Source organism: Thamnophis sirtalis, unplaced genomic scaffold (assembly GCF_051295495.1).
Source record: "Thamnophis sirtalis isolate CommonGarterSnake01/CBP01778 unplaced genomic scaffold, rThaSir2_p1.2 scaffold_5, whole genome shotgun sequence".
Taxonomy (NCBI): domain Eukaryota; kingdom Metazoa; phylum Chordata; class Lepidosauria; order Squamata; family Natricidae; genus Thamnophis; species Thamnophis sirtalis.
In genome coordinates, this window is record NW_028261385.1 from 115,537,948 (window position 1) to 115,565,634 (window position 27,687).

Here is a 27,687-nt window from a genome sequence, read left to right on the forward strand (position 1 = left end):
TGCTAAGTCTCTAACTTGAAACCTTTCATACACTCATTTCTCTCAGTATTCTATAGGATCTCTGCTTCGGCTTAAGCTCTGCAAATGGAAGAGAATCAAAAATCATAGAACCTCCGTGCTGGCCCATACGGCTGAAACCCACCCCTGGTATGTATGCATGCATGTATGTTGATCTATTGGAGAACCCCACATGACTCAGGAAAAATAAGCATTCCCTTTAAAAAATGAAAGAAATCCATATTTAAGGAAAGAAGAAAAAAATCATATCACCCGTCATCTTTTAATTTTTCTAAAACCTATACTTTTTATTACTACATATAAAAACTATGGATGAACCAGATCATATTTTCCTAATGCTATTTATATTCCCTAATATAAAATAGCCTATACAAGTATAGAAATTCTTGGTTTTTAGCCTAGGTAAATTACACAACTATTTGCACTAGGTCAGGCTGGGGATTAGTCTGAAAGCCAATGTTATTTGGATAATTCCTGTTTATGCAAACAAAGTGTTTATTATATTTTGAATGCCGTATGCAAATATGATCTTTTTGATAATGAACTCAGAGAACTGAGGAAAGCTTGAAAACCAAAACTAAGGACATCAAAGATTACAAACATTTTTAAAATTATTGTTTATTAAAGCAAATCTATGATGAATGAAAAGTCAGAAAACTTGGATCATATATACAAAAGACAAGCATATAAAAAGAATTCATTTTTTTTTAATAAGGGTCTTAATAAAACCAATTCTTCAAGGGGGAGAGAAATAGTGCACAGCGATGAAATATAGATAAATTGATGAAAGAAAGTAGCAAAAGGAAGTAGGGATATCTTAAGAAATATTAGAAAAAGAAAGAAGGAGGAAAAAAATCTTAGGGTTAGGGTTATGCACAAGTAGGGCATATAAATGACTGGACAGAATAAAGGTGGTTAATGTTTTTGCTCTTATTTCTACTTAAGAGAGGGGAGCTTCAACAGTCAGAAGAACAAAGTTCCACAGGCCTTCAAGACTCCATATTTACATTTTTCCTCAGATGTGTTTGTCTTTGCCAGATAAGTTCTTTTTTCTTCCAAATGTAGCAGAATTTAGAGACACTTTATAAGGAGCAACAACCAACAGGGCAGCAGCAGGTTTTCACTGACTTCTCTCTTCACTGGTTCCTTGGAAAAGAGTCCCTTTGACTGGCCTCAAGTTACTGCCTCAAAAAGAACCTCAGACAGACTTCAAGATTGTTACAACGAAGCAGCAAATCCTAAACTATGTCTGTTGGTCATTTCTGCAGCCAGTTCTTTCCTCCCGTTTCTTATTGCCTTTGTTGAGCATTTGCCTGAAAGGGGACTGTCAGGATATAGGGAAGAAAAGCGCCCCAGGGTCCAGACGGGGAAGACATTTCGATAGGAGCTGTAGCTGATAGCACAAGTCTTGTTAAATACACCTGCATTATTCTCCTGTAAGCAAAACAAGAAACAAAATGTAAAGCTTCCCTCTCATCTTTCCTGTGCATTTCATAGCCCAAAAGATCCTGCAGGAAAAGAAAATAAAACATGTGAGTCACCTGCACCTAACATACATGACCACATACGGGAAGCTTCTAACAAGTTGACTTGCCTTGTATATCAAAAGAATAAAAAGTCTGCATATTTTGAGGATAATTTAGGAATTCAAAAAGGAGGGACTTGCTGCTGTTGAAATGGACTTAACCAAGAAGGGTATCAGAATAAATCAAAACTGAACTCATGATATTATTGCAAAGTACAAGGCAGTAGTGGCAGATGCTTTTTGTTTTCCATCCATATTTAAGCATGTCAGCAACTTCATGAGAGTTTGGGGACAACCCACTTTAATGTATTTTAATTCATATATTAATCATTATTTAGTATATAGTAATAGCTTTGGGGATGGTGTGGTTATCCACTGACTGAGCTGCTTTGTTAGGCAGGGAAAATAGCAATAGATGGAAGCCAGACCATCTGCCTTCCTGCTCAAGAATGGCTGTCCATTAAGATGATGGACAAGGTCAAAGTACCAAGTTCTCAGGAATTCTTTTACTGTAGGAATATTATTGATAAGATAAAAGTCTTAACAAACCTTGTAGGTTTTGTTGAATTATGTTACTTCTGAAATGTGTGCATGATGTTACTTTTAACGATTGGTTTACAGTGATGTTTCTTTGACTGGTTCATGGCAATGTATGATTTTCAAACCTGCATAAATGGGAATCCACTGTAAGCAGGGATGTGGCCATTTTGGAACTTGCTTCTTGGCAATCTTTTTTTTTTTTTTTTGCAAATAAAAGTCTTATTGCTTTCCATCTATCTGGTGTGGCTTATTGGCTCTGCACGCCGGATAAAAGGACCTAAGCTGAGAAGAGGACTTTGAGAACTAAGCCTTTTAAGCATTAAAAACTGTTGGCATGGCAGTTCCTCAAGAGTAGCCTAAGAGTGGGAAAGAATATACCACTTAGCTGGTAGGGCGTGCAGAAGATAAGTAAAAACATATCAGTAAATCCTACAGAGCAACAGAAAAGGAACTTTTTTGATGCTGAAAAATCCAGGGAGAAGGATTATAAGGGCTAAGTAATTGAGGCACAATGCTTTTAAGCAAAAGACAGGTAAACTGAAAAAAGAGACATTTTACCTGGGGCCAGTCCCCATTAGGCAGCTGTTTCTCAATCAATAGTTTAATTCCCTTTTCCAGAACTCCAACATCTGGATACCTGCAAAGCAAAATGAACCAATCTGATGTAGTAATTAAGAGGCTGGACAGAAACTAGAAGCTAATAAGTTCTAGTGCTCCATTAATCATGAAAGCTGGCTAGATGACTCTGGGCCAGTCACTCTTTCCCAATCTAATTCATCCCACAGAGGACAAGAGGAGGAGGTCAGAGCATAATGTGTATTGCCTTGAATGCACATTATAAAGGCAGGATAGAAATCACCATCTTCCCCTTCTCCTCCACTTGCTTCCTATAAAACTGCTACAAGCAGATTCAGGGAACTTAACTTGCAGTTAAATTTAGAGAAAGAAAAGGTAGCAGAGAAAACATCTATGTTCAGAAAAGCTCTTTTTCCATGTCCTACAGTACCCCAAGCACAAAAATCCAGTCCAATCTCTTGTTAGAATTTCCATCAGAGACCTGTGATTAATTACCCAATTCATGGCAAACATTTAAGGTGGCTGAGGGCATTGCTGAAGGGTCTTGTGGTGTATAATACGTCTTCAGATAGACTCTATTCACAGCTCAGCACACTTTATTTGAAATGATAGAAAATTGAATGTGGATGTGAGACTATGGAGAAAATGCTGTTTCAGGAGACATCCTAAAGATACTGTTTTGCACAATCAGTTACAACACCTATATTGGAAGTGGTTGTGTGGACCAGTGGTGGGTTTCAAACAAAATTGCTACCTATTTTGTGGGTGTGGCCTATTTTGTGGGTTTGGCTTAGCGGTCCTGTGACTGTGTGGGTGTGGCCAACTTGATGTCACTCACCAGGAGATGTCATGGCTTGGGTAAAATGTGGTGAAGCTCACTTAACAACACTCTTACTTAGCAACCAAAATTTTGAGCTCAATTGTAGTCATAAGTCAAGGACTATCTCTACTTTCCTCTGCATGGCAGCCTTGTCCTAGTTCCTTCTCCTTTCTGGCAATTTTTCTGGCACCAAAATAATCCAGACAATGTAAGGTTTCCTGTTGCAGCAGGGAGTTGGACTAGATGACCTTCTAGCCCTAAATTGCTGTGCTGTTTTCCCTCCCTCCCTTCCTTCTTTCTTTCTCCCTTCCCTCTGTGGGAAGCCACCAACCCCCAAAGGCAGTGGATCCTGCAAGCTCTTACCTAGCAGCCATGAGTCCCAAGAGAGCCCAACAGGTGTTGTGGATCTGCGATGCAATGCTCTGGACATATCTGCGTTGTTCACAAGACTCAAAGTCCTCTCCCCAACCACCATCCTCCATCTGCTTGGAGACTAAGAACTCACAAGCCCGGGACACTGCCTGACAGGCCGCTCTAGGAGGAGAAAGGCAAAAGGATGGAAATTCAAAGCCACCCTTGCCAACCAAAAGAGTGATTGGAAGAGCAAGGAAAAAGATTTTATCCTAAAGTGCTCATGAGAAGTTTCTTCCACTGCCAATCTTTCCTCCTAACCAGAAATGAAAGGAGAAAGGAGGTGACTCACCTGCCACAGTAGGTCTGCTGCATACAAGCATGTGCTTCCAATCCAAACCATGTGCCATAAGTGAAGCACACACCCCAGCTTCTAAAAAGGAGAAGAAATCAGTCAGCCAATGCAGACTGCTCAGTGCAGAAGGGAGGGGAGGGCAAAATACTGGGCTGTCTGTTGTTCATTCTCAGGAGAGAGAGAGGGAGAGAGATAGAGAGAGAGAGAGGGAGGGAGGGAGAGAGAGAGAGAGAGAGACGGAGAGAGAGACGGAGAGAGAGACGGAGAGAGAGAGAGAGAGACGGAGAGAGAGACGGAGAGAGAGAGAGAGAGACGGAGAGAGAGAGAGAGATGGAGAGAGAGACAGAGAGAGAAAGAGATGGAGATATGCCTGCCAGAAACAGGAGGGATCTTCCAGGTTCACAGTGGGTAACCTTCTGCTACAATGACAAAGGGCCACTGACTGCAAACCAACAAGTGAGAAAACAGGATCTGTGAAACAAACCAGGGATCTCCCTATTTGCAATGACACATTTTCCAATCCAAAGAAATGTCTGGAATAGACAGCCCTAAAACTGTCAAGCTGTATTTATTTAGAAGATACTCACCCTTCCCATGACCCATCAGCTCTCTGCTTTTTCTGACAATATCTCAAGCCCTTTTGCAGTATCTCTCTAAGTAAAAAGGAGAACACAATGGGAAACCATTTCAACATTTCCACTCTCTGTTCTCTCCTTCCTAAGCTATCAAGATTTTCTCTCCCCTTAAGGAATCATGATCTATTTCCTCCCCTGCCCTGATTCTGCAGTTTGTCCTCTAGCAGACTTTCTCAAAAAGAAGGTCCAGTAAAATAAAATAAAGTAAAATAAAAGTAAACTCTGAAAGAGTCTTTCCTTCTACCCTCACTCGCCTTTGTTTACCTGATTTCCAGGGTTTTGTGTTCCGGGAAGCACTTGTGGAAATGCTTCAGCCCCTGCATCACAGCTGAGGTACATTCCACATATGTATAGTCAACCATGATATCACCTAAACACCACACAGCAACAAATAGGTCAGAATGATCTGGATGTTGGATGCGGAATATACCATGTTTTTCAGAGTATAAAATGCACCTCCCCCCCCTTAAAAAAGGGTGAAAATTTGGTGCGTCTTATACACTGAATAGAGCCCCACCCACCGGCCCCCACCCTTTGGCCTCTGCCTCCCAGCAATTTACCTCCTTGCAGCAAATGGGGGAAATGGGGTTTGCAGAGGCTGCAATAGGCTGTGGCAATCCCTGCAGCCTGAAACAGGTGATGATCGGGAGGGTCATGCTTAAACTAAAATTGAAAGTGAAACTTGCTGTTTGCTGCAGGAGGCAAATTGCTGGGAGGCAAAGGCAGATTTTTTTTTCTTGTGCTAATCAGGCTGTTTGCTGCAAGGAGGTAAATCAACAACTATAAATACCTATAGAATGTTCAAATTATTAGACTTATTTTTTAAAGACTACCTTATTATTGTTCTAGATGACTTAACAAAAAGAAGAAGCTTTTTAAAATAAATGCTTGACCTGAAGAGGCCCAATGCTATTGTATCTTTTTTAAATAGCAGAGAATAATGTATACTTCCAGAAAGCCACATCAATTTTAACAGCATCTGTAGAAGTATAGTCTGAAATATAACACCACAAACAGTGTATATCGTCTGTACTGTTTGCTGTTTGTTGCAAGGAGGCAAATTGCTGGGAGGCAGAGGCAGATTTTTTTCCCTTGTTTTTCTCCCCAAAAGCTAGGTGCGTCTTATACTTCAGAGCAACTTATACTTAGAAAAATACGGTACTTTTCTTTCTTCCAGTGAACTTCTGGCATGTTTTACATGGTGAAGCCATCAAAAGGCAAGAAAACTGCTGAGCACTGGCAACGTGAGGGGAGGGCGGTAGATTCAACCCATCTTTATTCTATAAAGGCAACCATCCCTTGGACAGAATAAACCGTAGCAGAGACTGACATGAATTGTCTAGAAAGGGAACCGAAGGCCTTCTAGAGAAAGTAAAGAAGCCATGTAAGTTTTCACTCTTACCAAATACCTCTGAAGGATTCAACAACTCCAGCAACCAGCCTCCGCGCATAGTTTCATAGCTTGAAAAGCCACCATCCGCATTCTGCATGTTTAGCAGCTAAAGAGAGAGAGAGGACAAAGAACAATCTGACTTGGTCAAAGAGGAGTCCAGGAAGATCCAAAAAAGTTCAGACTTTATCTGCATTGAAAATCGTCTCTAATGGAGCCATCACTCCATCTAGATCAGTGGTTCTCACCTTCCTAATGCCGCAACCCTTTAATACAGTTCCTCATGTTGTGGTGATCCCCAACCATAAAATTATTTTCATTGCTACTACGTAACTATAATTTTGCTACTGTTATGAACTGTAATGTAAATATCTGATATGCCGGATGTATTTTTATTGCTATAAGTTTAACATAATTAAAGCATAGTGATTAATCACAAAAACAATATGTAATTATATATTGTGAAATATTTATTTCTAATTACAAATAAATGAAATTTTGTCTTGAAGCATGGTGTAGCACAGGGGTAGGCAATCTTAAAACACTCAAAGAGCCAACTCAACATCACTCCCACCCAGTCACATGACATCCCCCCCCCAAAAGGCCTACCCAGGTTTCATGGCTCAGTGTTTTCTGTGGGAATAGGGTCTCTCTCTCTTCTCTCCCCCTCCCTCTCATTTCTGTTTTTCTCTATTTTTCCTCTTCCTTTCTCTTCTTTCTTCCTTTCCTTTCCCTCTTTCTTTTTCTTTCTTTCTCATTGAACATGATAGCAAATCCAAAATAAAGTTATTAATTGTAGGAAATTGCTTCTCTGCAATCTATTCATAGTGAACTCTATGTTGATAGAAACTGGCAAGATTGTACTAATAGCAATAGGATATATATTTTGATTTCTTTTGAGTTTGACAATATAATATGTTATCTAAATTATAAATAATCTTATTTTCAGATGCATTTTTTCTCCTTCTCTTTTATTTTCTTTAAAAAATATCAGACTTGCTTCCAATTTGTGCCTTCTGGCAAACTGCAGTTTTCTTGGCAAGAGATCTAGCTTGCCATTGCTTTCGTCATAGGTCTGAGAAAGTTAGTCTTTCTTTCTTTCTTTTTCTTTCTTTTCTCTTCCTTTCTTTCCCCGATTTGTTTCCCTCTCTTTTCCCTCTCCCCCTTCTCTCTCTAATTTGTCCGCCTCTATTTTCCCTCTTTCCCATTCCCTCCTTCCAGCTCTTTCATTTCTCTCTCTCTCTCTCTCTTTCTCCCCTTTTCTCTTTCATCTCTTTCTTGCACGTGCAAGCAAAATACCTTCCTGGGCCGGGATCACGGTGGCAGGGACAGCGACTCCTTCCGCTGCCGCCACTGAGAAGTGAGTAGCTAGTTGTGTTGCGCAGGAGAACCATGCTGCGCAGGAGACTCCTCAGCGCCAGACTCCTCAGTGCCAGGTCCCCTTCGTGTTGGCTCAGGAAAGAGCCAGAGCAGCCACCTCTGGATGCAGAGAGGGAAGAGTTCCAGAGCCCTGCGCAAGGAGAGCCATGTGCAGCACAGGAGAACTGGAGCTCTTCCCTCCCTGCACCCAACCAGCTGCTGCTGCTCCCCATTCCCCTCTTTCCTGAGCCAACACGAAGGGGAAAGCAGCTCACACCGACCTAATCTGATGCTGGAGTCTCCTGCGCAGCGTGGCTCCCCTGTGCTGTGTACCCAGTTACTCACCTCATTGCGCAGTGTTGTCCCCTCCGCCTTGATCCTGGCCCAGGAGGGTATTTTGCTTGTGCACACGCTAGAGATGAGCAGCTAACAATTTCCCGCTCGGATCCTGGCGGAACTAAGCAGAGCCAGCTCAGCAGAGCCAGGTCTGTGCCGGGGGCAGGGAAGCAATGTCAGGTGGAAACTCGGCCACCGCCGCAGCCTCTCCTCAGCCGTTACCCTTCTCACTGCCCAAGCCTTCCCCTTTGATGCAGCTCAACCCTGGCGAAGGAGTGCGCCCTGTAGGAGCTCCCTGGCAGGAACACTTGCTGAAAAATGCCTGCTGGGAAGCCTGTCAGTCTTCTGGCACCTCTCCTTCCGCCGTGTGGGGAACCCGAGCCGCTCCTTTCCTTTGGGACAGCTTCTCACTAGCCTCTTTGTGGGAGGCTCCTCGGTGACCCCTGTGAAAAGGTTGTTCGACCCCCAAAGGGGTCGCGACCCACAGGTTGAGAATCGCTGATCTAGATGTATATTCAGCCCCATACTTCCCGGAAAATCACAATTCCTCTGTGAATTCAGTCTAACTTATTGTTTGTGGGCACACCTTGTACTGCTGCTTTTAAAAAAAAAAATATTTTGTTTCTACAAACTTTACATCTTTGCAACACATTACTTTTTTTACCTATCTATGATGTCTGTTTTATCTATACAAATAAATATTTTATAACTATGACTATACATAATATTCTATATGTTCTATGTATAGTAGTTTTTACTACATTTATGTTGTTTTGTATAATCTATATAAATAAAAATGTAATGATTGTTCAAAATCGCTAATCTCTGAAAGTGCTTCACCGATTGCTTTGAAATTTTGACACAACGTTGCATTCAAATGGCGTATATTATATACGTATATCACATAGATGTCACACCTGTGACAGGTAAAAACATTACTTTTTGTAAAAAATGCTTTTTTGAAAACCAATGCCATCTGGTGGACGTAAAAGAACACACGCTATACTAAATATTTCATTATTCCATTTCAATGTTTCCAGTGCTATCTGATGGATGTAAAAGCAACACACGCTATACCAAATATTTCATAATTCCATTTCAATGTTTCCAGTGCCATCTGGTGGACGTGACAGCAACACATGCTATACTAAATATTTCATGATTCCATTTCAATGTTTCCAGCGCCATCTGGTGGACGTAAAGGCAACACACACTATACTAAATATTTCATGATTCCATTTCAATGTTTCCAATTGCATTGTTATATTGAATTTTCATAGATTTCGATTTATTTTCATTTTGATTTAATTATATTGTGTGACATTGCATTGGAATTGAGCTGTGTCATTTATCATAGCGTTCATTTAGTGAGTATACTATATTCGGAACAATTCGGCCTCTCTCCAGCTTCACCCCGACGGTCCCTTTATAAGTGTTGCTGGGCTGCGGCCACACCCTTTCCCCTTTCCACCCCTCATCTGACGAGCTTTGGCCATTTCCGCCAAGGGGAGCCAAAGCCCTTCGGCCTCTGCCTCCCCTCTCTCCCTCCCCTCCCGCCAGGCCTTTGCTGTCTGCAGCGGGGTGCCACCTACACCATCCCTCGGCTGCCTCCCCCCGTCCTTAAGCCAGCCTACCCCAGGCCAGCCCAGTGGAGCTCCAGAGGAGGCGGAGGCGGAGCTAGCTGCACGCACTTTCCACCCCACCTCACAGCGAGCCAGCTACGGCCTTGCCAAGGCGGTTTTGATGGGGCGGTGGCAGCCTGAGGTGCAGTGGGGCTGGGGCAGCCCCTGGGTGCCCCGTGAGGAGGCACACCAAGGACTTCTCCTCCTCCGAGATCCTAGACATCTCACTCTCCTGAGCCACTGACTTGGGGAAGCCCGAGCGCAGCTCCTCCGAGGAGATGCTCAACAACTTCCACGAGGTCGACAGCCCCGGCACCATCTCCCCCAACCAGCCTCGCCCGGCCCAGCAGCCCCAAGTCCTAACCAACGGCAGCACCCACCCGCCACCCCACTACGCCCAAACTGGGTCACAGCAACGCATGGCCGGGTACAGCTAGTATATAATATATTAAATCTTTTATAACTGATTTTATATATTTGTGCATTTACTTTATTTCATACATTTTTTTCATTCTATATGTAATATTCTATATATTCTATGTATAACAGTTTTTACTACATTTACATCATTTTGTGTAATATTTATTTGCTATATTCTATCTCATATTTCAATCTTTTAATCCTTTTCCGGTTTTGTAGTTGTCTATTGTTTTGTTCATCTTTCTTCCGTTCTTTTTTGCTTTCCTGCTTTTCCCCTCCTTTCCTCTAGCCAATAAATCCCATACGGAGTAATATTCAGATTCGTCTTTCTCTTTTAGTTTTTTCGTGAGCCATCGTTGATATCTGTTATAGCTTTGAAGTCACCAATTAGACATATATCATATTCTATTTCTATTATTTTTTGGTGGATCTTCTTATAAAATTCTTTTTGGTTTTTATTTGGGGCGTATATTGCTGTGAGAAGAATTTTTCTTTGTTCTGTTTCTATTTCTCTCTTCCTTTATATGTTATTTGTTCTTCTCTCACTTTCTTATATACTTCATCTCTTACCGATTTTCTAGTAAAGTGGGAGCCTGTGTCTCCTGGCATAATTTGTGTGGATTTGATACACCTCGTCTATGTCCCTTCCTTCTTGTTTCTTGTTTGCTTTTTTGTAATATGTTCGCAACAATCTCTGTGATTGTTTCCTCTAAATCCTCCTCCTTTTCTTCTACTATATTTTGAAAGCAGAGAAAGAAGCCAGCTTTTTCAAGTTCCAAAAACACTATTTTTTCCCTAATTGTCTGTTTAGTGTAGTCAGCTTCTAATCTACAATCTCTATTCTCTTCTCTGTTTTTTCTACCTTTGTTTCTACTTTTTGAATTTTTTGTCCATTTTTTGTTATTTCGCTTCGTATTTTCCCTATTGTATCATCTATTCTAATCTCTCTTCATTTCTCCCATTTCTAGTTTAATTTCTTCATGATTTCTCCTAGTTTCTTCGTGATTTTTTGTAATTGATTGTTGTGTTTTTGTAATTGTTTCTTTTGTTTTTGTAATTGTTTCTTGTGTTTTCAGCATTGTTTCTTGTATCATTGCTAATGCATCTTGCGTACACTGAAGGTTCATTGTTGAGCTCGCTTTCTCTAGACCCAGTGTGCTCTCAATTGTATGCTGGTTTGACTTCCTGGGCGGGGCTTACTGATGGAAGCAGCTTAACATAGCTGCTCTCGAGTTCCTGGTCGCGTTATCTGTTTAGACGATTGTCTATCAGACGTCTGACAGGTATCTTACTCTTTGGGCAAGAAGGGAAGAAGATTAGTTCTGCTGTGCAAGTGCCTTTTGATCTTTGCAGCTTTTGTGTCTGCGGAGAGAGGGGGCCCAGCCGAAGGCAGAACTGTATCCATGCTGGGAATCTCTAGCTGCCTTGCAGCACGAAGTAAGCATTCTCCCACTCAGAACAAGGCTTGAACTATTTGATTTTAATACGAGCTGAACTCGTATGCGAGAACTTTAATTGTTTATTCAAATCCTAGCTTCATTTTTACAAGATCTTCTTCCGTTAATCTAGCTATTTAAAGAGGCATTTAAAATGGCGATGAGCCTGCTGAATTCTTGCGTAACAATGATTATTTTCTTAATCTCCTTGTTAAGTTCTACGGAGCTTTAAAACTTCAAAGGAAGGGAGTGATTTATTACTTTGCCTCACAGCCGGCCAGCAGAGTTTTACTAATTAGTTTCACTTTTACAAGACTTTCTTTCTTCTGTTAACTCTGCTAATATAGAGACACTTAAAATGGCGATGAGTATGCTGAACTGTTTCGCTACAATGTTTATCTTCTGAAACCTTTTGCAAAGTCCTACAGAGCCTCATAAATTTCAAAATAAAGGGGATATTTAGTACCTCTTTCCATAGCTGTACAGTGGGCCAGTAGAGTTTTACTAATTGCTTGAAGATAAAACTTGGAATGGCCTCAAAACCAAATCCTAATTTGAAACCCCCTCCCTCAGCCCCCAGAAGCACATCACCAATACCTAGCACAAAGTCGCAGCCTCCGCTCTCCATGCCCCCTACTGGAGATTTGCTAACGAAAGAATTTTTCTTGAGGGAATTAAATGAGGCTCTCAACACTCAGACAATTAAAGTGGAAGACAAATTTAAAGATTTTAAAGAGGAGATAAAAGAGGAGATAAAAGAGGAGATAAAAGAACTTAAAGAGGAGTTGTATGATAAAATTGATGCCAGCGTTGCTAAAATTAGAGATGATATGCTGGGGCTTGTAACTGTACTGACAGAACATGTTTCCGGAATTGAAGATAGTCTAGAGGATCTTAATGAAACTAATATAAACTTGACATCAAAAACAGAGGTGGTGCAACAAAAAGTTGAAAATGCTGAAAAAGAAATTATGATACAGTACAGGCAAATGGAACTGGCATTAAGAGTAAGGGGGTTGCGTGAAGAAAAACAGGAAAACCTGAAACAGATTCTTTCAGAAGCTTTTGATAGTCTGGTGGGAAGACCGGGGGCTAGGTTTGACTGGCAAATCGATAAAGTTTATCGTGTTAACTCTTGGGTCGCAAAGCAGAAGCAGCTCCCTCGAGACATTGTTATATATTTCACTACAAGAGAGCTCAGAAACACGATATTACAAGAGTCTTATAATACTAAGCTCCAAATTGGGGGTCAAGACCTGACTGTTTTGAAAGAGATACCACCTCAAATGCTAAGAGCCAGGAGAAATTATGCTTTTTTAGTTGAAGAACTTAGAAACCTGTTGAGATCCATTACCAGTTCTGTGTATAGGGCGGCTATAGGCTGTCTGGAAACACAGGCCCAGAGATGGATGCTAACAAAAACATTCTTGTTAGCAATAAAAAGTTTTCCTATCAATTAGTGTGCCTCTCTGTACTAGTTTATTTAGCAGTTAACACCTCAAAGAAATGCAGGAATGCGAGCTGCTCGCCTTCCCCCACTCTCCCTATCTCTTCACTTCCTTCCCTTCTCATCTATCAATCTTCTCCTGTCCAGGGAGATGCAGCCCCCCTTTTTTTCATCCACCTCTCCTCTTTTGCCCAGAGACGAAGCCTTTTGCCACGCTGCATTATTATTATTGGATTATTTAGTCATGTGCCTTTTGATGTAATTTGTACACACCTTTTCTTGTTTGGAACTAATAAAAAGAGCCCCCCAGGCATTGCTCGGGGCCAAGCCAGTGAAGCTCATCTCAAGAGAGATTTGTCCGGTGTCTTTCTTCTCATTCGGCTACAAACATGAGCGGCCCATCAGAAGCGTGTAAAAGCTGCAGAAACCGTCAGATACAGTACAGATGGGACGCACTATTTGGCATTATACTTACATTTGATAGGCAAAGATATCGTCTCAACTCCGTATGGAAAGCCCGAGATTTTTACTATAATATTTTGAAGGCTGGACATCCTGTACCATCTGGACCCGGAGAAAGATCACAAGAAGGACAAGACAGACAGCAAACCACACAACTACCAGATAAGATGGATCATCTTTCTCTCCTAGAAGCGCAAGGTGTTATGGAACAAAGACCTAGCCGTATGATTATACTAGACGAATGGAGCAACAAGCTAAAAGGCAACAACCTCAACCATCACCTGCCATCGATCAAGGAGCTACAGCAACAAGTCCAGAAGCAATGGGAGGAGCTAAGCCAAAGGTTAAACAGGCCATGCAAGAGACTCTAAAAAAGCTTCAGGTAAACCAAAGATGACAACTAAGATTTTAACATGGAATGTCAATGGATTGAATTCTCCACAGAAGAGAAAGAAAATATTTCACTATCTTAAACAGTTTAAGAATGACATAATTTGTTTGCAAGAAACTCATATTAAATCAACCAATCAAAAATATCTGATTAACCCAAGACTTGGTCAACATTTTGTAGCTTCTGCTATGGAAAAGAAAAATGGTATAGTTGTATACTTAAGAAAAGATATGAAAGCTGAATTAATTGAAGCAGATCCCTATGGAAGATACATCGCGTTAGATCTAATCCTAGAAGGGAAAAAGACATTGCTTTTGGGAATTTATGCTCCTAATCAACAGCAAGTCGGATTCTATAGAAATCTTCATGCTAAATTAGTACAGTGAGATTATAGGACTTGTATACTATTGGGTGACTGCAATGGCGTTATAGATACCAAGAGAGATAAGAAGATTTCTCGCCCAAATACTAAGATGCGAGCAAAGCTACCTAAATCCTTTTTTGACATGATGGATGACTTTGAACTGAGAGATATCTGGCGAGAAAGAAATGCAGAGGAATATGATTTTACCTTCTTTTCTGATAGACATCAATCCTTTTCTAGGATTGATTTCATACTAATCACTAATGATTTGCTTTCTAGGGTGAAAAAGACAAAGATTGCGGCTAGGGTCCTTTCGGATCATAACCCAGTTTGGATGGAATTGGGAGGGATGGTACACGCAAGAAGGTCTTGGAGATTGAATGAAAACTTATTTAGATATGAAAAGTATATCAATGACTGTAAAAAATTGCTAACCAAATACTTTGTTTTTAATATGAATAAGGGTACACCTATGAAATTCGTATGGGATGCAAGCAAAGCGTATATGAGAGGAGTACTGATAAATATAAATAAAGCACATAGACATAAACAAGGGGTAAAACGAACAGAATTGGAAGAGGAAATTAAGAGGAAAAAACTGCAGTTAACATTGAATCCAGGCGATACAAAGGTCAAGGAAGCAATTGGTTTGAGAGTGAAGATGTTGGTGATGCTGGATTGGATGCTGCCTTCCTATTCATTTTACTAATTGTTGTTGTTGTACTTGTCATTTTTGATTTTAATTTCTTTACAATGTTTTCCCACAATAGCATATACTTCTCTTTGCCCACTGCCTGTTTCCACTCTCTTACCAGCCCCTTCAATCTTTGAACTTTCCCTCTTCCATGTACATTTCAATTCAATATCATTCAATCTTACAATCTAACAATTTAATTTCTATATATTCGGGTTTGTATGTAAGTCAATACACACAATATTCATGCAATATTCAATATATTTAACCTAACACGTTCTTGATTTGATTCAGTATATAACCTTATATTGTCTGTTTAATAACTACAAACTGTTACCCCCTACTTCAACACTATATTACTATTATTATTTTTTTATATTCTCAAGGTATACAGTATGTTTAGGCTAATAGATCCTTAATTTAATTCTTATATACTATTATATAATATTATGTCATCTATTTATAACGTTGATAATTTCAGAGTATCACAGATAGTTCATATATCCTCTATGCTCTCTCTTCCAATTATAATATGGTTCAATACAATTCAACAATATTTTATCTCACCACAGTTCAGTTTAGCTTTATATTTCTTCTTTCAATGTTATCCTTCAAAATAAAAGATTTTTTTTTAGTCCAATTTCAGAGATCACAACAAAAAAAAAATATTTTCATGTTGCATCAGCAGATTTGTCCTATATATTGTTATTCAGTTCACCATCCACTAGATGGCGCTGTTACTCTTCTTTCGTATAGGCTTTTTTTTTTTTTGCGCTCTTCAATCATCCGACGTTTTCTCTCAAGTATTCCAAAGTATTTCTCTCTCCTTCTTCGCTGTTATCACTGATTTATCTGGCTCCAATTTCTGTTTATTGTCCAAATCGCTCCAACAGCCCTCTCCTCTGCTTATTCCGTTCCGTTCTTAAATCACTCCAAATCTTCTATTGCTACAGCAAATCACATGCTTTCAGCTCTCCTTATAGCTGCCAATATTGAACGGTATCCAGCTCACTTCAAAGCTTTGAAATTCTACCTCAAAGAATCTTTAGTAGAATTTACATTGTTTTAGTTTAGTTGTTTTACTTATTCTCACCGATGTTGCTGTGTTGCTATCTTCTCTCCCTCATGTGCTGCTGTCACCACTCAAGCTCGGCCATGAATGCCAATTTCTTCTCCGATGATTTCAAGGGGTTTTCCCTTGTCCGATAGGGAAGTTGCTTGCTTCCTCCTTCGACGCCCAGGCTCCCCCTCTCTCCTGTTGATTCCTCCAGGTTCAACTCATCCTTTTCCCAGATCTTCACCACAGAAAAGCTAGCGGAGATCCCATTCCTTCACCCACATGGAAGTGATGTCACTGCAGGAAATCTGTACTGCTGCTTTTATTTGGCTATTATTGTTTCTGTTTTGCTTTGTTATTTACCACCTAAAGTCATAACTGATCAGGGCAGCCTAAAAATACAATTAAGAGAAAACAGCACTACTTCTTGTCTAGAAATCTCTACATGTAGTCCTCGGGTTATGACCCTAATTGGAAATGGAATTTCTGTCATTAAGCAAAACAGTCATTAAACAAAACATTGCAGGACCATGCCATTTAGCAATGGTCATTGGACAAGGATTTCCCACTTCTCTGCCCTGCATGAATTGCCTCTGCTTTAACCCCCTCCCCCAGCTATCCCCTCAGTATCTCTGCCCTTTTGGTCACTCTGCACAGCATGGGCAAGATGAGAATCAGTGGGGGAGATGGATTCTCAGGAAGAAATTTACTTTTCTGTGCTCACCACATTTACAGCATCAAAGAGACGACTGGGGGGGATGTGTTCCTTGATGAATGGGCACTTTTCCTGTAACAGTATCACAGATTTCAGACCTTCTGCAGTACAGTCAGTAACGATGCTGCCACAGTCACGAGTACTGAAGGGAAATCCACCCTAGTGGATATTAGACAATAGTGGATTAATTTGGTTTGGAGCACAGAACACCGAAAAAGAACACAAAAGAAAACAAATTTGCAAACTAAAATGGCAACATTCACTGAGAAGAAATAATGAATTACATATCCTAACTAACTAAAGTTTATGAAATATGGTGAAAATCAAAGACAGGTAAATACTTGTAAAAAGCTAATGATTAGTATGTAAAATATTAGGAGGAATTAATATGTTGAATGAGGTGGGAGAAATATGTGTCATAAAACAAAAAGAGAAAAAAACAAGAATGTATGCTTACATGAGTATTAATTGAATGTAAAATAACCAATACAAAAGATGTACATTAAGATTATAAAGGAAAAGTCAGGAGTTGAGAGAAAGGGGACAACTAAAAACCTATGCTTGTATGCTTGGATTGAGTTGACAAGATTGTAAAAAGGAAAAATAGTAAATTACACTGCATCTATGAAGTAGTGTCAGAACAGGGAATCAAGGATGGAAAGTTGGAAAAGTGAATGGTGGTATTAGGCTCAACAATTTTTCCTTTTTTTCTCATTCTTATGCTCTAATTTCTCTGCCTTACTATTTCTTTCTCTCTTAAACACATTGCTGTAGCACTCAGGAAAATATTAGAAACCTCCAACTCCTTCTTGGGGTAAAAATTACCAGGCAAGATATTCTATCTGCCTCTGTTTAGCATATGTGAGCTGCAAGTCTAGATATTTGTTGACCTGAATCTAGAAGATGGGAGCAATGAAACTCTGCTTCTCTAATGATGATGCAGATTTTTGCAGCATGGCTCTGGTAGATTTATTTTAAATGCCTTGAGTGAATGAGAGTCCATAATGTATCATTACAATCAATTCCAATGCCACTCTCACCCTATTTTGCCCTCTGGGGAAAAGAGAACAATTCTGCCACATCTAGAAGAAAGGGAAATGCTAAAAGATGACCCAATGTTCAGAGTGTTCACTGAACACTCTCATCCATAATCCTACAGTGTGACTGCCTCTGAGGTCTTACACTGTTAGATCATTCAGTGTACAAGCAGGAATGCAGAAGGCTCCTTCAAACAAACCCCCAAATCTACTCAACAATTACAAACCTGCTTTGCTTCTTTCACCCTTCTTATTCGCCCTAGCTCTTCTGTTCTAGGGCACAGAGAATTTTTCACAGCTAATTTAAGAACTTGTTTCCACTTTCTGTCACCTTGAACAATCATACCTTGTTCATCTGACGGTAGTACTTTTCATAATTAGGTGGATTATCTGGAACCTGGAGGAGATAAAATATTATAATGATATGCATCTTGCAGGAGTAAACCACAACAAAGTTACTTAGTTCTAGCTATGGGCTTGAGGAGAGAGAACCAGTGGTTAGGGTGGTAGAATAGGAATCTGAAGATTGAGAGTTCAAGTCCCACCATAAGTGTGAAAGCCGCCTGGGTTATTTTGGGCCCATCACTCTCTCTCAGTCCAACCCACCTTACAGGATAGTTGTTGTGGGGAAAAACTTGAGCTATTTACAAAAAAACAAAAACAAAGGCAAGATATAAAAAATAAATAATAGAATGAGAATGGATAGGAGTTATCATTTCCTTTCTCCATAGTTCTATTTTCCAGATTCAGGGTTTTCATTTTTAAGAAGAGCTATGGACTTAGAATTTTTTATCCACCTATCAAGTACTTTGTAAGGATCTGGGATAGCAGATGTTGTTGTTGGGACTATCAGAAATGATTAGTTTGTTCTCTGATGTGATTAGTTCTTTTTATACTCAAATGTTCAATAGATACAATGACTACAGTACATAGCTCAGTGGCCGCTGGGAAAAAAAATCCTTCAAATATAATCAGGGACTAGAATGTGAGATTTTCACCTGTGCTATTCTGAAGTGCTGATGTGCAAGTATCAGACAGTTGTCAAATTCAGGCTTCTCATGGGCACCAGCCTTTAAATAAAAAGAGTTTAATCAAGTACAGCAAAGACATCATTTTAGATTCCAATCAATCTCTGTAATTTTTTATTTAATATTTTATTACCATTAATTTCCATTTAGGGTTTATTGCTAGAATACTATTTACACTCACTGCAAACCATAGCCAATATAGTTATATTAATTATATCCAGTTTAAAAATGTAAATAAAATAAGGAAGGAAAAGAAGCCAGAGTAAGGCTATTAGCATATTGAATAGATAGAGTAGAAAGTGATGTAATTTCATTTGTTTTGTTTTTCTCTCACAATTGCAATTTGAAGCTGAAAGAGCTGCTTTGGGGCAGAGTTCTTGTTTAAATTATGATATAGGAAAGTGCAGCTAGTTAACTATTCCATAAAGTTTATTAAAATTAACAAGAAAAACTTGTGAAAAGCTGTTACCTCCAGAAAAGCTTGGACAGCAAATGCTGTATCCCAAACCTGTGATCCATTGGTGCCCTAAAAGAGAAGATAGTTTGAAATGACACTTTTTGAAATATACATCATGCATACTGTTTCAGCCAGCAGACTACATAAAATCAATTGCAGCTGGTCTCCCTTCCAAGAGGACAGTATGCTAAGGGATACTCTTCCAGGAACCTTTCCTGTAGCACAGGGGTGTCAAACTCGCTTCATCACGGCGTTTTCATGTGACATATCAGGACTTTTTTCCCCTTCACTAAACCGAGTGAAAATGGGGCTAACACGTGATAGATGTGGCCTTTGGGCTGCGTTAGACACCCTGTTCTAGCACCAATACCTTCTACCTGGAACCTTACTGTACTCTTCAAGACAATTTCTCTCTCCTGCAATAAAAACTTCGATAGTCCTTTGCTATTTAGGAATTACTTTCTAAATGTATCCCTTGCCACACATGGGGCAACAAAAAAAGGTGTTGGTACTTACCTGATACACCTCTTCTAATAGAGTGGAGATAGCATCCATGTATGGATTAACACTGTCCGTTCTCTGATTGGACTGATTACTAATTAATTAATCACCTATATAACCCGTCCCTGTGAGTGACTCCACCCAGCTTACGACGAAGAAAAAGACTCCTCGTGTTATCCAAAGATCAACTTTAGTGAACAATTCAACTCAGATCCTGACCAAAAACACCAATAAAAAAACCAACATAGACCAACTGATCAATCACCTCCCCAGTCCTTGATGGGAAAACAGTCTCCGTGCAGGGCGGGGCTGGATGCTATCTCCACTCTATTAGAAGAGGTGTATCAGGTAAGTACCAATGCCCTTTCTCAATAGAGGTGGAGATAGAAACCATGTATGGGACATACCCAAGCTAGTCCCCGTTGAGAGGGAGGAGACTGTAGGTCTACCTGTCAGCATGCACTGCTTGTAGAACTCTACGGCCAAAGGCAGCGTCCACCGAAGCGAACTTGTCTAATTTATAATTACGAATAAAGGGCGAAGAGAGTGCCCACGCAGCTGCCCTGCAGATCTCTCCCAGGGAAGCCTGCGTACTCCACACCATAGTGGTGTCCGAATTCCTGGTGGCCGAACTCCTGGTTGAATGTGCCGTAATTCCTTGAGGGATCGGCTCCTGATTAGATGAATAGGCCGCAGCGATGCACTTTCTAACCCATCTGCCCATTGTAGTGACTGATACCTTTTGCACCAGGGAGGAAGATTGGAAAGAGACAAAAAGATGTTCCGTCTTTCTAAATTCCGATGTCTGGTTTATGTAGATTTGGAGAGCTCGCCGGACATCTAGGTTGTGCTACTGCTCTTCTAATGGCCTTGGACAAAACTCTGGTAAAACAATTTCCTGTGCCCGATGGAACCCTGTACTGCCCTTGGGTTGGAATGAAGGGTGCAGTCTAAGTACCACCCTATCCTCATAAAAGGTACACAATTTGTCCCTCACTGATAATGCCTGGACCTATGATATCCTCCGAGCAGAGGTGATGGCTACTAAGAATGAGACTTTCAGGGAAAGAAATTGTAGCGGAATCGTACAGAGTGGCTCAAATGGAGACTGAGTAAGTACAGTGAGAACCTTTCACAAATCCCACCCGGGGTATCTGTGAACCACAGGTGGTCTCAGGTTGGACGCTCCCTTTAAAAACCTCCTAACTACTGGGTGATGGGACAATGACGTACCCCCTCCACAAGACAACAGGGTTGCCAGGGCCGCCACCTGCCTCCTAAGAGTATTGGGTGACAACTCCAGGACCTGGGGAACTGAAGCTGAAGTAGACATGATCCCTCTCACAGAACATCATTCACAAAATATCCTCCAGGTGGCGTTATAAATGCGGTCCGGAGAGAGCCGTCTAGATGCCTGTATAGTGTCTATAACTCTAGTGGAAAAGCTGTCCAGCATTAGACTCTCCCGCTCAATCGCCAGGCAGTCAATTGGAGCCATTGGGGGTTCGGGTGGTCCAATGACCCCTGGCTGAGAAACACCCTGTCTGGCGGGATCCTCCAGGGCCTCTCCACGGACAATGTCTGGAGATCTGCAAACCAAAGAACGTTTGGCTGGAGAGGCGAACAGGTCCCTGACTAGAACCCCGAACCGGCATGTAATCTTCTGGAAGAGAGAAGAGTGCAATCTCCACTCTGCCTGATACAGGGTAGAGCGACTCAGCCAGTCTACCCTCATATTGTCAATCCCTGAAATGTGCTCAGCAGTAATGGACAGGAGGTTAACCTCCGCCCAGCGACCCAGCTCGCTCGCCTCCTTCATCAGCTGTCTTGACCTGGTACCCACCCACCCCGTCTGTTTACATGAGCCTTGGCTGTAATGTTATCGGTTAGAACAAGGACATGGATCCCCTTGATCAAGTCTACGAAACACAGGAGGGCGAGACAGATGGCCCTGAGCTCAAGGAGGTTAATACTCAAGATACCCTCTTCCTCCGTTCACCTGCCTTCTGCAATATGTGCCTCCAGGTGAGCACCCCAACCTCTAAGACGCATCAGTGGTGATCGTGATTCTGTCTTCTACCCCAAAATGGCACTCCCTGGCGATAGCAGGGGACCTCCAACAACTCAAGTAGTGCAGCACCTCACCAGGCAAGGTGACTCTTATCAGGGAAGTGCTCCTCCGTTCCTTTTGGAAGGGCAGGAGGAACCATTGCAACTCCCTGGTGTGAAGTCTAGTCCAAGGGACAATTGAAATGGCTGAAACCATTTTCCCTAGCAATTTTGGTAAGATAGCTAGCGGCACCTTCTGTTCCCTTTCCACCTGAGACACCAGTTGGCGGACACTGTCTTGTCTCTCCTAAGAGATGAAAACTTGGGCCGCTTTCGTGTCAATCCAAGCCCCTAGGTGCAAAATGCGAGGGGTGGGTTTAAAGTGACTCTTGGTCCAATTGATGGAAAACATGGGATTGGAGCATCCGAACAGTGGTGTCAAGATCCCTTGTGGCCCCATCCCTAGAAGGTGATAATAGCAAAATATCATCCAGATAAGACATAATCCTAATGGGCACTGTTCTCAAAGGGCGGCTAAAACCTTAGTGAAAGCCCGGGGGCAGATGATAGGCTGAATGACAAGGCCCTGTACTGGTAATGACAGCTGTCATAACGAAAACGTAGGGAGCGACGGTGGTCCTGGAGGATAGGTATATGTAAATATGCCTCTGTCAGATCTATAGAGGTAAGATAGTCCCCTTGCTGGACCCCCTCTAAAATTGACTGCCAGGAGTGCATTTTAAAGCGCGGTATTTCAAGTATTTATTAAGACGTTTAAAACCCAAAATAGCCCTCCAACCCCCCAAGGACTTGGGGATAACAAATAAACAGAATAAAAACCCTGATGACATTGGTCATCTGGCACTGGTTGGATGGCCTCGATGTCCAAAAGATGCTGGATGGCCGAGATCATCAAGAGTTGTTGCTGCTGGAGGAACCAACGTCACAACGATATGGTCGTGCGGCCTCGATGCGCTGAGACCGCAGGCAATACTTTTGCTGCTGGGTGGTCCAAACGGACCTAAATTATCCCGAAGAGATGGTGAACAGGAAGAATACATCTTGCTGATCTCGGGGATATCGCAAAATCCCTGAAAGAAGCAAGAGAAGTTCTTCAAGACGGCAGTAAAAAATCCAGCCAAGGCTGATGAAGTCAGGGCGGCTCCAAAACGGAAGGAAAAGGAAAGAGAAAGTGTGATCATCTGGTGAATCTTTTCTGTTTTGAAAAAGATTGCCCAAAAGAACTTCTTTTTTATGCTAAATTAAATCCTTAAGCAGAAGAAGTAAGCGGCAGAATTGATCTCCATTGGATTGTTTTGGTTAGTATGCTTTTCTTTTTGTAATTACACTTTGTGGATTGAAGTGCTCACAACTTTTTTTTCTCTCTCCCTTTTCTTTAACTGAACGGACCGGTTTTTCTTCTTCGACTTTTTCGTGCTTTATTTTTTTCAATTTAAGGATTAAAATCTCAGTCTCTACTCTAACAAAAATCGTCTATTATTTGCTATTAAAATCCATTTAAGAACTTTGTCCCTCCTAAATCTGAGACAACACAAGAAAGTGAAAGGAAAATACTTGAATTCTGCTGCTCAGAGGCTATAGGCTAGAGTTTTTTTGAAACTACGCATTTATTCCTGTTTCTCCTTTGATCTCACCGTCTTTGTGCTCAAAGCTCCGTAACTAAAAGTGATAAGAGCCAAGGGCACAAAGTGTTTAGCACAGCTGTCCTTTGAGAGCCTTATTGGCACTGGGAGAGGGGGAAAAATGGAACCTCTTTCATGTGAAGATTGCAAATGATTTTGTGTTTAAGATATGTGTGTGTGTGTGTGTGTGTGTGTGTGTGCGCGCGCGCGCGTGCGCACATGTGCTATGGCCCAGCAGGTGCCATTGGAGCTGCCACCAGACTCCGACAGCGAAGGGCCCTCTGAGTCGGCTCTGGAGGATATGGAGGACCCAGGACAGGGTTCCGACTCTGGGAAGGGCGCAGAGAGGCTGGTTGGCCACCAGGAGGCACCTGAGCCTTGGACCAGTGGGGAGGAGACAAGGAAGAGTGAGCCAGAGGCCAGTAGTGAGTTGTTCCTGGATGTACACCATCGAAGAGCTACTAGGCGTCAGGAACAATTACGCAATTACAGGAGGTAATTGCGCTCAGCTGGTGGTCATTAGGCTCCTCTCCAGACTATAAAAAGCTACTTGTGCACACGCCCCTCTTTGCAGAAGTCAACACAGAATCGAATGTCGGAGAACTTTGTGTGAGCTTGTTAGGCTGGATTGCTGCCAAGCCTTATCTGTGTTTATTGCTGCCCAAGCTTGTCTGTGCTGGGTTGCTGCCAAAGACCTGTTTGTCTGTTAATTAAATGCCGTAATTTATCTCTGGCTCAGAGTGTGCTTTGGTGTGGAACGAGGAGGCTCAGAATATATAGTCTTGAAAGCTAGAGTGGCAGTAATTTACAATTTGGAAACATGGATCAATTTTCAGAAGAGGAAACTTTAATCTTGCAAAAGATTTGGGGTGCAATTCAAAACTTATTGGAGGTAGTAACTGGGAGAATGGAGAAGAAGATAGAGTTTATATTAGAAAAAATGATGGAGATGGAGCCCCAAAAACTGAAGAGAAAAATGAATACAAAGATAAGAAAACTAATGATTTGATTTCTGAAGCGAAAGTGGTTGAAAGCAAAAAAATGGGAGTATGGAAAAGGGAATTTGATGGTCAGGAGTCAAAACTTACTTTATCACTTTTACCTTCTCATACTTAATGGCTGGGAGTGTGGGTGGGGTAGGAATTTATTAGAAGAAGAGAAACAGTTCTCTACCTCCCTAATACCAACTTCCTCTTTGGAAATGAACTTTATATAGTCGCTCATGCCCAGTCACATCCTGGCTCGACTACTCAATGCACTCCATTTGAAAACTAACTGGAAGCTTTAATTAGTCTAGAATGTAACAACAATACAGACAGCGATGGGCATGCCCATCTCTAAAGCTTCTGCTTTACAAGCTGCACTTGTTGCTTGTTTCCAGGTGTGATTTAAGCTGTTGTTACATATAAAGCACTAGTACTTGGCATAGGGCTTGCTTGCTCCAGGGACTGCCTGTCTCTCCTCGCTTTTGCCTGGCAGATTTGTTCCTGCAGGGTTGGCATGGTGTAGGTTCCTTGGATTAAACAATGACATCTATTGGGATTCTAGAGTTGGATCTTCCCAGTGGCAACACCTGCCCTCTGGGAACAGATTCCACCAAGATCCAAACGGCCCCCACTCTGCTATTGTTTGAAAGAGCTAGGAAGACTTGGCTTTTCACTCAGGTCTTTGACTTGAAGGACCCTTCACTTCATCATGCTTGCCATCTTTTTAAAATTGATTTTATTGTACATTTTTATTGTTATGAGACACTCAAAGTTGATAGTAGCAAGATGACAAAAAATTAATAAATTACTATTGTTACTGTTAATTTTAAGCAGAGCTCTTGGCAGAGTCTGCAGTAGTCATTACCCGGTGAGACGGGTTCAGACCTCAGCAAAATAAAAACATGCCAGGAATGATTACCTGCATCTTCATGCCATCCAGTCCCAGCCTGCAAGAAAAGCAAAAGCAAGCATGAGAGGCATGGCAAAGAAGAAACAGGTAAGGGACCTGTAAGTTTCACTATCATAAACATATTTATATATCATAAACAGTGAGCCATGAGTAGCATGAACATTGGTCTTCTGGTCATTCCTGGAAAGGCCTTTTGAATAAGAGACAATGGCTACATTAGGACTGGATGTGAGGAAGGAGGCAGGCTAGATGACCCACCCTTATATTTATTGGACTATCGCTAAAACTCTGCAGGCTAGATGACCCACCCTTATACTTATTGGCCTATCGCTAAAACTCTGCAGTGATTTCCTAGAGGGGTGAGTCACAACACAAATGGAAGGGGAAAAAATGACTTTGTAAGATTTTCTACCTGGAACTTTAATGTGTACTTCTCATCTCAGGATATCTCTCCCCTACAATACATAGTCTTTGACTTACAACTGTTTCAAGTAGTTTAATAAAATGCAGTTAAAAACACTATACAAGCCCTCATTAAGAAATTATATTTACACACACACACCAGGAACAGGAAGGGTCTCACAAGAGCAGATAGAGGTAAATCCTAGAATGGCAGGAAATGCATCACAAAACAATAGAGATGAATGCTAGAGAGGAATAAAGCTGCACACAAGGCAGACATAACATCTGTAACATCTTCCTCTTTTCATATTAACAACGCACAACATTGTAAAAGTTCAGATGAGAACCAGTACTTTCTACAGATTTAGTCTATCAGGTGGTTGCGAGCATCTGCTATTATGGTTGAAGACTGGCCCTCTTGTGCAGACTGGCTCTCTTTGTACCAAGAGCTTCTCTGACCTCAGGGAGGCCGCTGGGATCTTCTCACCACTTACTGGGGCAACCAGTGTTTGACTGCTGTTGGGTATACTGGTCACTCAGAACTCTCATCAACATTGGTCTAAGGCATCATCACTGTGCATTTCTTATTGTCAGTGGGTAAATGTGGTGTGGGATCTGGCCTGTCCACTGGAGATGGAAAATCTGACTGTTCAGCCACAAGCAAATCCAATTGGAGCCACAATTTCCATTGCTAAGCAAGATTAAGTAAATCACTGCAATTGTGAAGTGAATCAAGAGATCCTTACATGAATCAGCTCCTTCCATTGCCTTTTTTGTTGAAAGCTGGCTGGGAAGGTCACAAATAGCGACCACGTGTCCCTGGGATGATGTAACTGTCATAAATACATGCCAGTTGCCAAGTGTCCAAATTTTAATCATGTGGGGATGTTATGAAGTGTAAGCATGAGGACTGGTTGTAGATCACTTTTCAGTGCCGTTGTAACTTCATAGGGTCACTAAACAAGTGGTTGTAAGTCGAGGACTACCTGTATAACCTTAGATAATCCATCTATATTCTGGAATTACTTTCTAAATGTATTTTGGAGTACATATGGTATCTTCTAAAGGATAGTAGGCAGTATTTAAGAGCCATGTTGCACTTTCAAACTACATAACAGCTTTCATAACATGGTATCTTTTAGCTGTGTTGCACCAGACTAGAATTTACACTTTGCAAAGTCAACTCCCAAAATACCTAACCAGATAGTTCAACATATCAGGAAGATTCCAGGTTAACAAAGTTTGCTGGACAAGTTTGGATTTCAACAAAGCCTTACCAGAGATAGTCCGAGATTCTAGAAACGTGTCCCTGGAATGCGGGAGACTTCTCTCCTTCGACATGCCAGCGTACTAGCATGTTAATTGTTTTAGATATCTACAAAGGCAAAGAAAAAACTATTATTTTCCTCCTAAAGTCTAAAGTCATCTGAGAGTAATAGCTGTGCTCTTCACAAATGTAGCTCTCCATCATTTCAGAAACTCCTGAGAAAACCAGTATCTTTTGTTTAACTGTAGACACAAATGAGAAATATTTAAAAGTACAACCTTTTTCATAAAATTCAAAGGAATATTAACTACTGAGCAAACTACTGAAGTTTGCAGATGGTACAAGAGTGATTGGTCTCATTCAAGACAATGATGAAACCACATACAAATGAGAGGTTGAACAACTAGCCTTGTAGTGCGACCAGAACAACCTGGAACTGAACACACTCAAAACCATAGAAATAGACTTTAGGAGAAACCCTACCATACTACCACCTCTTACAGTACTAGACAACACAGTATCAATAGCAATAGCAATAGCAGTTAGACTTATATACCGCTTCACAGGGCTTTCAGCCCTCTCTAAGCGGTTTACAGAGTCAGCATATTGCCCCCAACAACAATCCGGGTCCTCATTTTACCCACCTCGGAAGGATGGAAGGGTGAGTCAACCTTGAGCCAGTGAGATTTGAACCGCTGAACTGCAGATAACAGTCAGCTGAAGTGGCCTGCAGTACTGCACTCTAACCACTGCACCACCTCAGCTCTTAGCAATAGCAATAGCAGTAGCAATAGCAGTAGACTTATATATCCCTTCATAGGCCTTTCAGGCCTCTCTAAGCGGTTTACAGAGAGTCAGCATATTGCCCCCAACAATCTGGGTCCTCATTTTACC

At 41.3% G+C, this 27,687-nt stretch overlaps 1 protein-coding gene across 1 annotated transcript in view; it reads right to left on the minus strand.

The window, feature by feature from the left end:
- Positions 1-627: 627 nt before the first annotated feature.
- Positions 628-27,687, minus strand: part of LOC148045591 (lanosterol synthase-like) — a 42,986-nt gene continuing 15,926 nt past the window's right edge. Inside the window, exons 10-22 of the mRNA XM_087716673.1 lie at positions 26,804-26,901; positions 25,134-25,161; positions 19,048-19,104; positions 18,549-18,620; positions 17,897-17,947; positions 16,523-16,672; positions 6,223-6,319; positions 5,085-5,190; positions 4,773-4,838; positions 4,183-4,263; positions 3,843-4,013; positions 2,642-2,720; positions 628-1,452 (exon numbers count right to left, since the gene is read on the minus strand). Coding sequence (XP_087572799.1) covers positions 1,237-1,452; positions 2,642-2,720; positions 3,843-4,013; positions 4,183-4,263; positions 4,773-4,838; positions 5,085-5,190; positions 6,223-6,319; positions 16,523-16,672; positions 17,897-17,947; positions 18,549-18,620; positions 19,048-19,104; positions 25,134-25,161; positions 26,804-26,901 — 1,272 coding nt within the window. The 3' untranslated portion in view covers positions 628-1,236. The remainder of the gene's footprint in view (positions 1,453-2,641; positions 2,721-3,842; positions 4,014-4,182; positions 4,264-4,772; positions 4,839-5,084; positions 5,191-6,222; positions 6,320-16,522; positions 16,673-17,896; positions 17,948-18,548; positions 18,621-19,047; positions 19,105-25,133; positions 25,162-26,803; positions 26,902-27,687) is intronic.